Below are 15,053 nucleotides of genomic sequence, written 5' to 3'. Positions count from 1 at the left end.
GTTTGAGTTGGTTTGTCTCCTACAATAGCTAGCTACTCGACTACCAATTCGCATATTGAACAACATTCTACACCCCAACTCACAACTTCGATACGAGATACGAAATTCTGCAGTCACTGGGGTATCACTCACCAACCTCGAAACTCAATTGCGAGAATCCCAAGTAGATTCAGCCGTCACAATTCATCATGTCGGCGCTCTACGGGATCAACGCTAATAACGACGCCACTGCTGCAAGGCAGGGTGCTCCAGGCGCAGGCTCAACTGGTAACAATGTTCCTGCTGCTGACAAGCAAACCGATGACGAAGCGATCAACGAGAAGCCCTCATCATCACCTGCCGACACACTAGGCAAAGATGAGGAAGACGAAGACTCAGAGATGGAGCGAAGAACCTCTATTGTTCAGGCCCTCGCTCGCTCTTATTCGCACGCCTCTGCCACTCACCCTCACGGACAGAATCCTTTCCAGGCTGGCGAGGATTCACCTCTGAATCCCAACTCTCACAACTTTAACGCTCGCGAATGGGCAAGGTCTGTCGTGGAACTAGTTCACCAGGACGGCGCCAATTTCCGATCTGCTGGTGTTTGCTACCAGAACCTCAATGTCTACGGTTATGGTGGTGCTAGCGATTACCAGGGCGATGTCGCAAATGTGTGGCTCTCTCTGGGCGACCTTGTCGGAAGGGTCACTGGCCGCAAGCGACAGCGCATTGATATTCTGCGCAACTTTGATGGTGTTGTGCACAAGGGCGAAATGCTTGTAGTTCTTGGACCTCCCGGTGCTGGTTGCTCCACCACGCTCAAGACCATTGCTGGTGAACTCAACGGTATCTACGTCGATGAGGGGTCTTACTTCAACTACCAAGGTGAGTCGAATTGCAGATTCCACACATAAGGGGTGGTTTGGTTTCACGGACTCGATCTTCTGTTGCGATCGGCAATGGGCTTGTCGCGTGCAACACACAACTCGTACCTACATGCGCCCAAGTAACCAGTATCTAACACAATGTGCCACAGGTATGACCGCCAAGGAGATGCACTCCCACCACCGCGGTGAGGCTATCTACACCGCCGAGATTGATGTTCATTTCCCTATGCTGTCTGTTGGCGATACCCTCACATTCGCTGCCCGAGCTCGACAGCCTCGTCAGCTTCCTCAGGGCCTGAACAGAAACGACTTTGCCGATCACCTCCGAGATGTTGTCATGGCTATGTTTGGTATTTCTCACACCGTGAATACCCGCGTCGGTAACGAGTACATCCGTGGTGTCTCGGGTGGTGAGCGCAAGCGTGTTACCATTTCTGAGGCTGCCTTGTCTGGTGCTCCTCTGCAGTGCTGGGATAACTCAACTCGAGGTCTCGACTCCGCCAACGCCATCGAATTCTGCAAGACCCTCCGTCTTCAAACTGAGCTTTTCAACAACACCGCTATTGTGTCCATCTACCAATCGCCTCAAAGCGCTTATGACCTGTTTGACAAGGCCACTGTCATATACGAGGGTCGACAAATCTTCTTTGGTCGCGCTGATGCTGCTAAGCAGTACTTTATCAACCTGGGTTTTGAGTGCCCTCCCCGCCAGACCACCCCTGATTTCCTCACTTCCATGACTGCTCCTAACGAGCGAATCGTTCGTGACGGTTTCAAGGGCAAGGTTCCCCGAACCCCTGATGAGTTTGCTACCGCTTGGAGAAACAGCGCCGAGTACAAGGCTCTGCAGGCCGAGATCGAGGACTACAAGGTCGCTCACCCCATCAACGGCCCAGACGCTGAGGCTTTCCGTGCTTCCAAGCAAGCGCAGCAGGCTAAGCGACAGCGTGCCAAGTCTCCCTACACTCTCTCCTACTCCCAACAGATCCAGCTTTGTTTGTGGCGCGGATGGCTGCGACTCAAGGGTGACCCTGGCATCACTGTTGGCTCTCTTATTGGTAACTTCGTCATGGCTCTTATTATCGGTTCCGTCTTCTTCAACCTGGATGAAACTTCAAGCAGTTTCTTCCAGCGTGGTGCTCTCCTGTTCTTTGCTGTTTTGATGAACGCTTTCGCAAGTGCTCTCGAGGTAAGCTTTATTCCAATCTCACTCTTGACCAATACTAACAGTCCCAGATTCTGGCCCTGTACGCGCAACGTCCAATCGTCGAAAAACATAGTCGTTATGCATTATATCATCCGTCTGCAGAAGCTATATCTTCGATGCTGTGCGACATGCCGTATAAAATCGCCAACACGATCGTTTTCAATATTACGCTTTATTTCATGACGAACCTAAAACGCGAGCCAGGAGCCTTCTTCTTCTTCATCCTTATGTCTTTCGTTGTGGTTTTGGTCATGTCCATGATCTTCCGTACCATTGCGTCCGCTACTCGCAGTTTGTTCCAGGCTCTTGTCCCCGCCGCTATTCTTATTTTGGATCTTGTCATCTTCACTGGTTTCGTCATTCCAAAGCGTTATATGCTTGGATGGTGCAAATGGCTATACTGGATCGACCCTATCGCCTACGCTTTTGAGGCTGTCGTCGTCAACGAATTCCACAACCGCGACTACACTTGCAACGAGTTCGTTCCTAGCCCTTCGGTTCCTGGATACGGAGACGTTGCAACGGAGAACCGTGTGTGCAGCGCTGTTGGAGCTGAACCTGGAAGAGCTGCTGTCAACGGTGACCGATACGCCGAGCTGCAGTTTGGATACAAATGGGAAAACCGATGGCGCAACTTTGGTATCGTCATCGCATGGATCATTCTCTTCACTTTCACGTACATGGTTGCCGCCGAACTCGTTTCTGAGAAGAAGTCCAAGGGTGAAGTCCTGGTCTACCGACGCGGTCACAAGCCTGCTGCCGTTGCCAATGCCGAGAAGAAGCATAGCGACCCTGAGGCTGCTATGGCTCACATTGGTCCCGTTGTCACTGCTGAACGCACTCGAAGCCGAACCCACAAGGATGGCGGCATGCTCCAGGAGCAGACCTCGGTTTTCCAGTGGCATGATGTCTGCTATGAGGTTAAGATCAAGGACGAAACACGTAAGATTCTGGATAATGTCGATGGTTGGGTCAAGCCTGGTACCCTGACAGCCCTTATGGGTGTTTCTGGTGCTGGTAAAACCACTCTGCTTGATTGTTTGGCCGACCGTACTTCTATGGGTGTTATTACAGGCGAGATGTTGGTCGATGGTAACCCTCGAGACATGTCCTTCCAGCGCAAGACCGGTTATGTTCAGCAACAGGACCTTCATCTTCAGACCTCGACCGTCCGAGAGGCCCTTAACTTCAGTGCCCTCCTACGCCAGCCCGCCCATGTCCCTAAGCAGGAGAAGCTCGACTATGTGGAACAGGTTATCAAGCTCCTTGATATGGAAGAATATGCTGATGCCGTGGTTGGTGTTCCTGGTGAAGGTCTCAACGTCGAGCAACGTAAGCGTCTTACTATCGGTGTCGAACTTGCTGCCAAGCCCCCTCTGCTGCTCTTCGTTGATGAGCCTACATCTGGTCTCGATTCTCAAACCTCTTGGGCTATTTTGGATCTTCTTGAGAAGTTGACAAACGCTGGCCAAGCCATTCTCTGCACTATTCATCAGCCCTCTGCCATGTTGTTCCAACGCTTCGACAGACTCCTTTTCCTGGCCAAGGGTGGCAAGACTGTCTACTTTGGTGATATCGGCGAGAACTCCAAGACCATGACCAGCTACTTTGAGCGTTACGGTGGACACGCCTGCCCCCCTGAGGCTAACCCTGCTGAATGGATGTTGGAAGTTATTGGTGCTGCTCCCGGATCTCACACCGAACTCGACTGGTTCCAGACTTGGCGCGACAGCCCCGAATATCAGGAAGTCCAGGCCGAACTTGAGCGTATCAAGCGTGAGAAGCAGGGTGTTGAGGATACCGATGTCGATGACGGTAGCTACCGCGAGTTCGCTGCTCCCTTCATGGTCCAACTCAAGGAGGTCCTCTTCCGTGTTTTCCAACAGTACTGGCGTACTCCCGTCTACATCTACTCCAAGGCTGCTCTATGCTCTCTCGTCGCTCTCTTCATCGGTTTCGTCTTCTTCCGAGCCCCCAACAGTATTCAGGGTCTTCAGAACCAGATGTTCGCCATCTTCAACTTGCTTACTATCTTCGGTCAACTCGTACAACAGTCTATGCCTCAATTCGTCATTCAGCGGTCCCTCTACGAGGTTCGTGAGCGTCCTTCTAAGGTCTACTCATGGAAGATCTTCATGTTGGCGCAGATTATCGTCGAACTGCCTTGGAATAGTTTGATGGCTGTTATCATGTTCTTTGGCTGGTACTACCCTGTCGGTCTTTACAACAACGCTTCTGATGCCGGTCAAACTACCGAACGTGGTGCCCTTATGTTCTTGTTGCTATTGGCTTTCCTCATCTTCACCGCTACCTTCTCCACTATGATCATCGCTGGATTCGAAACAGCTGAGGGTGGTGCCAACGTTGCTAACCTGCTGTTCATGCTCTGCCTGATTTTCTGTGGTGTCCTCGCTCCCAAGGGAACTCTACCCGGCTTCTGGAAGTTCATGTACTACGTGTCCCCGTTCACATATCTAGTCGGAGGCATGTTAGCAACGGGTGTCGCCAATACGGAAGTCATCTGCGCTAGCAACGAACTCGTACCCATCACACCACCCAATGGTTCAACCTGTACTGAGTACATGGGTGACTATATCAAGGCTGTCGGCGGTTACTTCGTTGACCCCGATGCCACCTCTAACTGCGAGTTCTGCACTGTCCAGTACACCAACACATACCTCGCTGGTGTCAACATTGACTACGCCGACCGGTGGCGCAACTTTGGTCTTCTGTGGGCGTACATCATCTTCAACATGGGTGCTGCGCTGTTCATCTACTGGCTTGCGCGTATGCCCAAGAAGAGCTTCAAGAAGAAGACCGTCAAAAAGGAGTAAAAAAAAAGTGGAAAAAATGAATATCTTGTACTGGGTATGAGACTGGAGGATTTTTGTTATTTACTAGAATTTGTAAGGGTGTTTAGCCTTTGCATATAGACGGCATGGCATTGCCGAACATGTACATATGAGTTTTTACTAGACACTGTAATATGATGGACACAGATGTGGGATGGAGGAAGAATACCCATACCCCTTTCAATGAAATTTTCTTAAAAATAACTGGCCTTTTTTAATCGAAGTGTGATGTCTATTCAAGCACCTCCATGTTGAGATAGATAGCCTTCAAATGGCATCACCAGTTCTTCGCCTTGCCCACAGGCACAACTCATATGAGCGCATAACCCTAATACCCAAAGTGCTATGGACTTTCATTCATCTTCATTTCAACACCACCATCAACACCGCGCTATGCATCAGTCACTCCCAAATCCCCAAGCCTATGTACAACTTTTCTTTTCTTTTACAGCCTTTGAAATCATCAACTTTTAAGCCTTGCCAGGCCAGATCTCCTTAGCAACGTCGTTGACAAGCTTGAGCTTGGCAAACATCTTCTCCTCAGTCATACCCTCGGCGCCGACAGCGACACTAGCGAAACCGCACTGAGGGCTGATGCCGACCTGCTCAAGAGCCTCCTCGAGGCTGCGACCCTGACCATCAGCGATGATCTTGGCAGCGTCGAGCACGCGGTGCTTGATGACCTGCGCATCCTCGAGCTCGGGCTCCTTGGTGGTGATGACTCCGAGGACGACGTTCTTGTGCTTGGGGAGGAAGCGGAGGGGCTCGAAACCGCCGGAACGAGGGTTGTCGTACTCGAGGAAGAAGGTGTCGTAGTTGAGGACGGTGAAGAACTTTTCGGCGATCTTCTCGTATGAACCCTCGCTGAAGTGCATGGACTTGGAGAAGTTTCCTGTGGCGTGTAAGTAGGTGGGCTCATTGCCGCGAACTGAGATACATACCTCTGCAGACGTGAAGTCCGACGTGGAGACCCTCCGGTCGGTCGGCGATAGCATCGTTGTGAGCCTTGAGGTAAGTGTCGAACAGCTTATCGGGGTCAACACCCTCATCTCTCAGAGACTGAAGCATCTCATCGGAGCAGAAGTAAGCGAGGGTGGGGTCATCGATCTGGATGTTTCGCACGCCCTCATCGTACAAAGTCTTGAACTCCTGACGGTAAGCCTTGGCCAAATCGGCGAAGAAGTCCTCATCGTTAGAGTAGGCTTCAGGGCTATAGCACTTTCCAGAGGCGAGCCGCAGGTGGAAATAGCAAGGAGGAGGCATGGTGAACTTGCACTCAGCCCACTGCTCACGAGGAACACACTCGCGGAGCATCTTCCAGTTCTCAAGATAAGGGCTCTTCTTGTACTCAATCTTGGACTCGCAGAGAGCAGCCATGGGATACTGCTTACCAGCCTTCTTCAGCGCAGCTATAGGAGGCGCAGAGAGACGGACAAGATCCCAAGGAACAGGCTCAACCTCGCGGAACCCCCCTAGACGCTCAAAGAAGCCAGAGAAGTAGTACTTGCGATCAAACTCGCCGGAAGAAATAGCGCGAACTCCATGCTCCTGCTGCTTCTTCACGATATCGGCAATAGCAGCCTTTTGCGTCGCAGCGAGCTGCTCAGCAGTGACCTGGCCGGCATCGGCTTGCTCCTGGGTGCGAGAGAGCGCCTCAGGGCGGATGAGAGAGCCGATGTGGTCGGCGTGGAAGGGGAGCTTTGTGACAGTCATTTTGAGCGTGAGGAGAGTACAATTGAGCGGTTTCATGGCTGCGGGAGTAGCCATCATGGCTCTTTTATCATGGGCATGATGACATGGGGTATTTCTCCAAGCAAAGCCGGGCCAATCAATTGTCCAATGATGACTGCGTTGAGAGTAGCATGTCTCCATATGACCCCTCCCCCTCCGCAAATCTTCGGTTGATGGACACGGCTGTTGAGATGAGGGGAGGGTTAGGGTTACGATGTTTGGAGTTCATGTCATGATCATGAACAGAACTGAAGTGGTAGAAGATATGAATTGTCCTCCAAATATTGTCTGTACTTGACAGCACGAGGCAAGGCATATATGGTTTAGTATGGGCCAATATGGCATCTCAGTCGGCCGATGTGGGCATATCCCCAAGGAGTCTCGAAGAATGGTAACGACAGGCGAGGCGCAAATGGCCTTGACAATAACTGCTCATGACATCTCGGCTCGTGTATCTTATCGGGTATCTGAATAATAGGATCTATCAGTCATGATGAAAAGGAGAGAGATCAGTTTGTGAGTTCAATTGTTCAAAGGTAAGAAGACGGTCGATGCTTACACTGCGGCTATCAATGTTGATGTTTTTGATAAGAATTGTTTTGTTCCAAAGGAAACAGGGGCAACAATCTTTTTCAAAGGCCAGGAACGACAATGTCCAAGCAACTAACCAAGGGGCAAAGTCTGGTGTCTCATTTGAAGCATACCGCAGAACCAAGGCCTGCAACATTTCACGTGTGTTTCTCCTACATTTCAGTAGGTTGATCGAGATCGGCTCCAAAAGTGCTAGCTAGATCGTACTGAAGAAAAGAAAAAGAACTTGCTAACACTCGATAAGTGAGACTTTTCAAGCAAGGGAGCAAGATTTGACCAACCCAAAACACAAAAACATTGTATCCCTCCCTTACTGCAAGCCTTGGCACAATGAGATAGATGACTGAGTTTTCCTGCACGTCGAATAATAAAGTTTAAAATGTAATTTTCTACAAGCCATTAAATTAAGCAGCCTGCATAAGGCGACAAATAAAATCTCTCCCTGGCATCAGAAGCAAAGACAGAGGAGATTAGTGAATCGTGGGCGTTTTTTCTTTGCTTTGCCCACTAACATAAGCTCCGATGAGAAGCGGGAATGGCTCCAACGGCACGCGCTGCCAACATTCCTCACGAGCAAGTGTTATTGTCGCAGCTTTTACTTGGCTTTCCAATTTTAGCATTGCAGTTGGTGATCAAACACACGAGGCGCAACGTTGCCACACATTAATTTGATGTTCAGGAACAAGGAGCTTTGGGGATGCTTGTCTAAGGTAGGTACCTAGTAGGTATACTGATGTGCTGCTGTGTGACGGAGGCGCAAATAAGGGTGTTTTGTACCTTGCATGAAATCTTGTAGTACATGATTGCAATATCAACGACTTGGCACGGCAAGTTCTGATCCGGCGAGCGATGATACTGGAAATGGAGTTCCCTGGTGTTATCAGTCCAAGCATCAATTGACTTTGGAGCGAGTGCGGTAGCTAAAGCTTCTCCTCACGTCATAGAAAGATCATCATGGCCAAGTTATCAATCAAGAGCCGTCAAGTGATTGTATGATTCGACTGGTTAGTATCAGTCTGTAAGCTCCGGAAACAGACAAGGCTATCGTCGTAGGGCTCTGGCGAGCTTCCGAGACTACCGAATGCCGGCTTGTTTAGGCTCAGAGAGTGGTCCATGTCAACTCAAGCTTAACACGGTTCCTTGGATGAGTTGCATTCGAGGGATCTACTGTGGAGTTGTCAATTCTTAGTTGATGTAAGTCAGCTATCGCCAAGCAAGAAGTGGGTTAGATGAAAATGGTTACAAAGGGTATTGAGCTATAGCCAATCAATACTTGAGGTTTGATCTCTGATACGAGCCGTGAATTCCAGTGATATTTTCTTACAAGGTTATACGAGAACTTGAAGCTTCGACTCTAGCTCTTCCCGCAGTAAGAAACTTAGATTAAGCTTGGCGATACCAAAAGCGTCCAGATAAACACCAGCTCTAACAAAAATCTCCATTATTTTGAGGCCTTTCCTGATCATTTCCTGTTGTTGAAGTGCATGGAAAACTACCCTATACCCCCGTCCGGCTCGGTGGCCTCCGCAAAAACCATCGGCCCGCATAACACAACAAGTCAGACTTGATTCATGTCTCATACCAGCTTTCAGCTCTCCCTTGGTAAGACCGACCTTTCTTCCACCTCTCACGAACGCAATTTCCCCCTTGTGGATCATCTATTAGCTTCCGGGATGGATAATCCAATGTCTCGATCTTGTTGTGGACATGAACAAGAAACCCAAACCCAAAACAGAACAAAACGCTCATAGCCCAAATGCTTTCGAGATATGGAAGAACCTGTTTCCCCGGATTGTGCTAAAGAATGCTCGCATCCGGCGGCGGTCGAAGGGAGGGGAGGGGTCTGATAGGTAAACGGTTTCGAAACAGGGTTGATCTTTTGCCTTGTCCGATCTCAAGTTCCAACCGCTGAAAACGCTATGTGAGTGATACTCAAGCGAGTATAGTCGCCTTTGGAGGAGCCACAAAACACACCAGATATTGCTCTGCCTATTTCTGGTGACCAATGACGTACATTCTTGGGCGATGGAGATTAGACGCTCGTCACATTTCTGCCAGATCCTGCAGGAGGGGGAACCTTTGAGAAAGTGTGCTCTGATAGCGAGTGCTCTTTTTTTGACGCATCCAGGAATGGGTCGCGCGCATGCGGAGAAATTATTTCTTGGCTATTAATGTGATGCCGATGGGCCGTTGGTATCCAAGAAGCGGTAGAACATGGAGGAATCCAGAGTGCTTCGATACATGTGAAATCACTCCTTTGAGGGAGGTCAGGCCACGGCGTTGGGATGAATGTCTCAGCAGAATGCCGTGCCAGCAGCCTCACGTATCAACAAGTGAGATAGAGGCTATCACTATTAGCATCTGGAATTTAGAGTAATCTTACGACCCGAGGTGTTGCAGAGCCAAATTCTCAAGCGGCGGGGATTTTGGGGCCCAAAACAAGCTCCTCAGGGTGGGGAGTGGGAGTGAGACATGTCGAGCCAGGGGCACTGCATTCTTTGCTTGTTGGACGGGAACGCCATGTCTCAACAGTCACAGCACAGCAACTCTGGACTTGTTTGCGCTGGGGGGCTCGATGCATTCGTCGAGGACCATGCAGAACAGACTATCGGCGCGAGGCTTAGTCTGTGGTCCTAGGAGGATCCCATACAATCTCAGCCCCATGGCAAGGGGACCCAGATCATGTATAAAGAGAGGGCTTGATTCCGTCCAAAGCTCAACTTCTTTCCTACTCTCATCATCAAGCAACTCAAACACCCTCGATCCCCTCGCTTCTCTTCCGAGAGCTGTTTTCCAGTCGTTACACAACCCAGTCATTCGCTCTAAAGAACCACCATCACAAAAATGCGTTACACCGAGCTCCTCGCCCTGGCCATGGGCAACTTGGCCGCTGCCCAGTTCACCACTGGCCGCTTCTCCAACACCACCACAGCCATGGAGACTGGTACTGCCACCACTGGCACCGATGTCACTGGCACTGAGACCTCCGGTGCCGCTACCAGCACATCTGCTGGCGGCATTGGCAACCCTGACGGCTTCAACTTCCTCGGATGCTTCTCTTCTGAGAACGGCTTCCCTGGCTTCACTCAGGCCTACTCCTCTGAGGAGAACGACTCTGAGCGTTGTGCCGATGCCTGCTTGGGCTCCAACTTCTTCGGTCTCTACGACAACAGCTGCTACTGTGGTAGCGAGCTTGACCTCAGCAGCTCTCCTGCTGTCAGCACTGACCAGTGTGACATCACTTGCCCTGGCAACGATGCTGAGAACTGTGGTGGTCTCTCTTCTGCCGACCGCCTCATGCGCCGACAGGTCGCTGTCAACGTTCTCCTCTCTGTCTACGTCGCCGTCGGTGTGAACCCCGGTGAGACTGACACTGTCATCAACACCGACTTCGTCACCGAGACCCTCCCTCCTGTCACCACCACTGCCACCGTCACCTTCACTGAGGACGGCACCACCGTCACCCAGACCGTCACCACTGTTCTCCCCGCCATCCCCACCGATGTCATCATCATCTGCTACGGTAACTACTGTGCTCCTCAGGTCCACTGCCCTACCTGCACCAAGTGGCAGATCGTCTGCGAGGACGGCCTCTGCGCTCCTCGTGAATGCTACGACGACACCTGGAGCCAGCTCAAGATCTGCAACAGCGGAAAGTGCCACTATGCCGACTACAAGGGTGATGAGTGCAACCAGCGCATCGTCTGCTACGGCAACGAGTGCCAGCGTGACCAGCACTACTCTGTCGACTACGCTCGCAAGTTCGTCTGCGACGTCGATGAGAACCGATGGTACTTCGATGAGTGCAAGGACGACTGCTACACCTACGAGAAGTGCTCCAAGGGCGAGTGCGAGCCCGTCCACCCTCCCGTCAAGCCTACTGAGCCCGTTTCCCCTCCCAAGCCTGTCACCCCCGGCAAGCCTCCTGTTGTTGTCGTCCCCGAGCCCGAGACTCCCTCCAAGCCCGTCACCCCTGGCAAGCCCGAGACCCCCGGCAAGCCCGAGACTCCTGCTAAGCCTGAGACTCCCGAGACTCCCGCCAAGCCCGAGACTCCTTCCAAGCCCGAGACCCCTGAGACCACCGGCACTGGCTCCAAGCCTGAGGTCCCCGTTGTGACCGCCGGTGCTGCCCAGAAGACCTTCGCCGGTGTGGCTGCTGCTATCGCCGGTCTTGCTTTCGTCCTGTAAAGGAACTGAACAAGCAAAACCTTCTTCTTCTTTCTCCCCGGATTTTGGGACTTTTCTCTCATAGATGCCGGAGTCTCTTGCACGGCAAAGCTCAGCATTCATCACGTCTCTTGCTCTTGATAGCAACAAAACACGCATATGTGTAACGTTTAACGTTCTTGGTTTATTCTTAACACCAGTCGGTTATAATTTGGGGAGATCTGGCTCTGGGATATCTTGTACGATAGATTAGGGTCTCGGCTGTCCATTTCGATGGTGGTACCTTTTTGGCGATTAGAAATCAGTAGGATTTCGGCTTTAATATGGCTTCATGACTTTATTCTTACTTTTAGAGGATTCTAATGTGACAGTGATTCTCTCTACTCTTCTCTTCTCTGACAATTGTGATTTTTTACTGTGGCTGAATTGAATAGGATCATCTATGATACGTTTATCTTTGGACTGACATGAAAGCAATCTTGCAAGTAAGGGGCAGACTGTCTCTAAAGCCGGTTCCTTGCAGGAGAAATATGTAGGGGACTGTCGTGTAAGTCAGCCTCAGGAGAAGCCATGTGACAGCTTGTTGCAGAGCAACATAATTGGTCAGCCATGAAGTGGATTCTTATATGCAGTATAGTTTCTTTTTGCGTCTGGAACGATATGTAGTGGAGATTCATCGTATCTCGATCTTGGAGAGAGAATATGACAGTAACAACATCTGGTAATTAGCCGCGACACTATAACATCAATCACCTCGTGCTCATAAACAGGCTCCAAATGGCCAGAGGTCAAATCTTGGGTTGCATTGAGTAAAAGTTCCTATGCTCTGCTTTCGTGAAGTGTTGGCTTGGCGATGTGATACTGATAGCAACGTGACCAACAGACTTATCAGCGCCCGCAATGGTTTTTACAGTTGATGCTGCAAGCATGTCGATTGAAGTCCTTCTCACAACCCCGTATCTAGTCTGATGTTGTTGCGGTCTGGAAAGTTTAATATGGATAAATACCTGGTCTCTAGGCAGCCGTATTCCACGATAGTATCCTGATTGCTGGAAGAATGACTCTTGCAGCAGGGTCCAATAGCAGCAGTTAATTAACTGTAGTAATCGATAAAGCTTAGGGCCATAAGGTAAGAGATGCGAACCGATGGGCATGTACCCCTGCTGGGTGATAGCATCTCGCAACTCGCTCGGTTAATATCCATCACATCACCTTCGATCCAGGGTTCAAGGGTACCCGTCCCGCATCCTGCACGGCGAGCATTAATGCAAGACCTTTTATGGCAGTTGTAAGCTCTTATCGTCAGGGGAATATGATATAGTTCCTAATGTCCGGTGATTGACAGCTTGATAGAATGGTATATATGTATATGTGAGGTTCAAACAAGAATGTCGTGATATTGCACGGGGAGTCTCGGGCTCAGCGCTGTCGCAAGAGCGGAGTAAAGCCTGTTTCTGGTGAAGATGACCTTATGCTAAATGCCTGGGTGCAGAGAAATGGAATATGATGCTGTACAACAGCGGGCCTTATCCCTTGTGTCGGTACGACAAGGATGGATACGTAATTGCGGTCTGAGCTTTGATTGAAGATGTTTACGAGTTGTTCATTTCTTATCGTGATTTACTGTGCTGATACTCGTTTCAACTATAGCTCTCAATTAGAGTCAATGGAGAGCTACTGAGTTGGTCATATGAATGAGACCAAAGACTTCAAGAGCTGTTGGATATTTTTATTCTTATTTGTCTAATGTCCAGAAACAGCAAGATTCTTTTTCGGAGCAAAGTGACAGGGCCCGGCCCGGGATCCTTGATTGGTTCGGTTTGTTCTCGTTGGATGGTGCAAGATGCCTGACATGGGCTGGAAGGATATGGCCTGGCTACAGTACCCAAGCTTGGAATACCCAGAGCCTTGGCTTTTAATGTATGCATGGATCTTGATGCCAGGTGGTCATAACAACACTTGCTTATAAATTATCTTGTTAATTTATCGTTAATTGACCAGCTAAAACAATGTCGAATACAGGTAGGTTCTCTTCACAATAATTCATGCCCAAGACCCCTCATGTCAGTGTAACCCTTGATGCGGAGCCGAAAAGGAAACGGAAAAAAGGTGGAGGTATGTCTGTGTGTGTGTGACTGTGACTGTGACCGCCAGACTCGACTGCATGAAAACCCTTGCTCCTGATTGACTTGAATGTGGATTGAGGCGTTATGATTTGCCTGGAGGCTTCTGAGCGGTACCAACAGACTGGAACTGGTCCCCTCTTTAGGTCATCTGGGGACAGCCACAGCCACAGTCACAGCCATTCTTGTATGTATTTTTTTGGAGAAGAGGTAATATTTCCAGATTCTCGGTAGCTAGCGATGTCATCCATCACAGTCACAATCACAGTGATACACAGACAAACAGACAGTGGTATAGAAGTGATAGTATGATATGATATTATGAGGTTTATATGCTAGTCATGAGCACACTAACAAACTGTAAAAAGTGTCAATCCCTTCCCAAGATCATTAATAGACGTGCATATTTCTCCTCTTTTTTTCTTGATAGCTTCCACTTGGCTATCGTTCTCAGTATGGAGTAACTTTTAGTCTCTTCGGAATGCATTCTCTCTAACCCAACTTGGCCTGGTCTTACCGTTTACCGTCTCTTTTTCCCCCATTGCTCTACTCTACTCTACTCTACTTTACTTGCCCTGAACCCTTGATCAGTCTTTCTCTCCATCTTTGGCTCTTTATATATCGATGCCAACTGAGTTTTGTCACTATCAACACCAAAGCCAAGATATCACCACTAGCTTATTAGCTCTGTCTTGACTTACGCGACCCTAAGCTTATAGCGCCTTGTTCACTATAAGGTTACTGACGTCAGGTCGATCGACGGAGGAGAGCGCCATCCCGCTCAATCTCACCTTAGCGTCTTCTACTCCCTGACTATCTCCTGTCCCGACTTCAACGGCTCAAACTCTCTCTGTTTAATGTTCGTTTTTGACTGCAACACCATAAAAACTCTGTTGTGTCGGCCCTCGATCATCACCCGCGGTATGCGCATACCCTGTATCTGTATCTGCGCTCACGATAATGAACTCGCCCCCAAACTCTTTCTCTCGTCAATCCGACGATTCTCCATCCTCCAATCCTAGAAATAGCGCCGGTAAAGATCACTCCCGCCATATGGTGCCCCCATCTCCGGCGTCTTCCACGACATCTCCATTGGCTGTAGGCTCGGCCCACGAAGCGGCTCTTATACAAAGCATTGAGCAAGGCGAATACGCGACCGACGACGATGAAACACGCAGTCTGACCGACAGTATACGACAACACATTGTAGAGGGTGGTTTGCGGTATCATAGGTACGGATGAATACGAGCCCGTCCTTCTCAATGGCTGACAGCAGATCACAGCTATCATGCAGGGAAATACCTTTTTCCAAACGACGAGGCCGAGCAAGACCGAGAGGAGCTCAAGCATAATTTGACTGTGTACCTTTGTGACGATAGACTTTTCTTTGCGCCAATCGAGCAACTATTGGAACAAGGGGCAGAGGTGTTAGACCTCGGAACCGGCATCGGAAAATGGTGCATTGACCGTGAGATTCACCTCGAGAAACTTCGAACCAGGTCGAGAGTCTAAT

General features: G+C 49.9%; 3 protein-coding genes across 3 annotated transcripts; 2 read left to right on the top strand and 1 right to left on the bottom strand.

The window, feature by feature from the left end:
- Window positions 1-188: 188 nt before the first annotated feature.
- ZRA1_2 (ZEB2-regulated ABC transporter 1) lies at window positions 189-4,910 on the top strand (the record flags this gene model as incomplete). The annotated part of the gene is made up of 3 exons (XM_044825824.1): window positions 189-867; window positions 1,019-2,058; window positions 2,106-4,910. 3 exons carry the CDS (start codon window positions 189-191, stop codon window positions 4,908-4,910), a joined length of 4,524 nt encoding a protein of 1,507 aa, XP_044678741.1.
- A 488-nt stretch (window positions 4,911-5,398) lies between these two features.
- Window positions 5,399-6,641, bottom strand: J7337_008200 (uncharacterized protein; the record flags this gene model as incomplete). The annotated part of the gene is made up of 2 exons (XM_044825823.1): window positions 5,399-5,820; window positions 5,870-6,641. The coding sequence occupies 2 exons, from the start codon at window positions 6,639-6,641 to the stop codon at window positions 5,399-5,401; spliced, it is 1,194 nt and encodes a 397-aa protein (XP_044678740.1).
- A 3,453-nt stretch (window positions 6,642-10,094) lies between these two features.
- J7337_008199 (uncharacterized protein) lies at window positions 10,095-11,438 on the top strand (the record flags this gene model as incomplete). Its single annotated transcript, XM_044825822.1, has 1 exon — window positions 10,095-11,438. The coding sequence occupies one exon, from the start codon at window positions 10,095-10,097 to the stop codon at window positions 11,436-11,438; it is 1,344 nt and encodes a 447-aa protein (XP_044678739.1).
- Window positions 11,439-15,053: the final 3,615 nt, after the last annotated feature.

This window comes from Fusarium musae, chromosome 6 (genome assembly GCF_019915245.1).
Source record: "Fusarium musae strain F31 chromosome 6, whole genome shotgun sequence".
Classification (NCBI taxonomy): domain Eukaryota; kingdom Fungi; phylum Ascomycota; class Sordariomycetes; order Hypocreales; family Nectriaceae; genus Fusarium; species Fusarium musae.
This window is presented reverse-complemented; position numbering and strand designations above follow the sequence as displayed.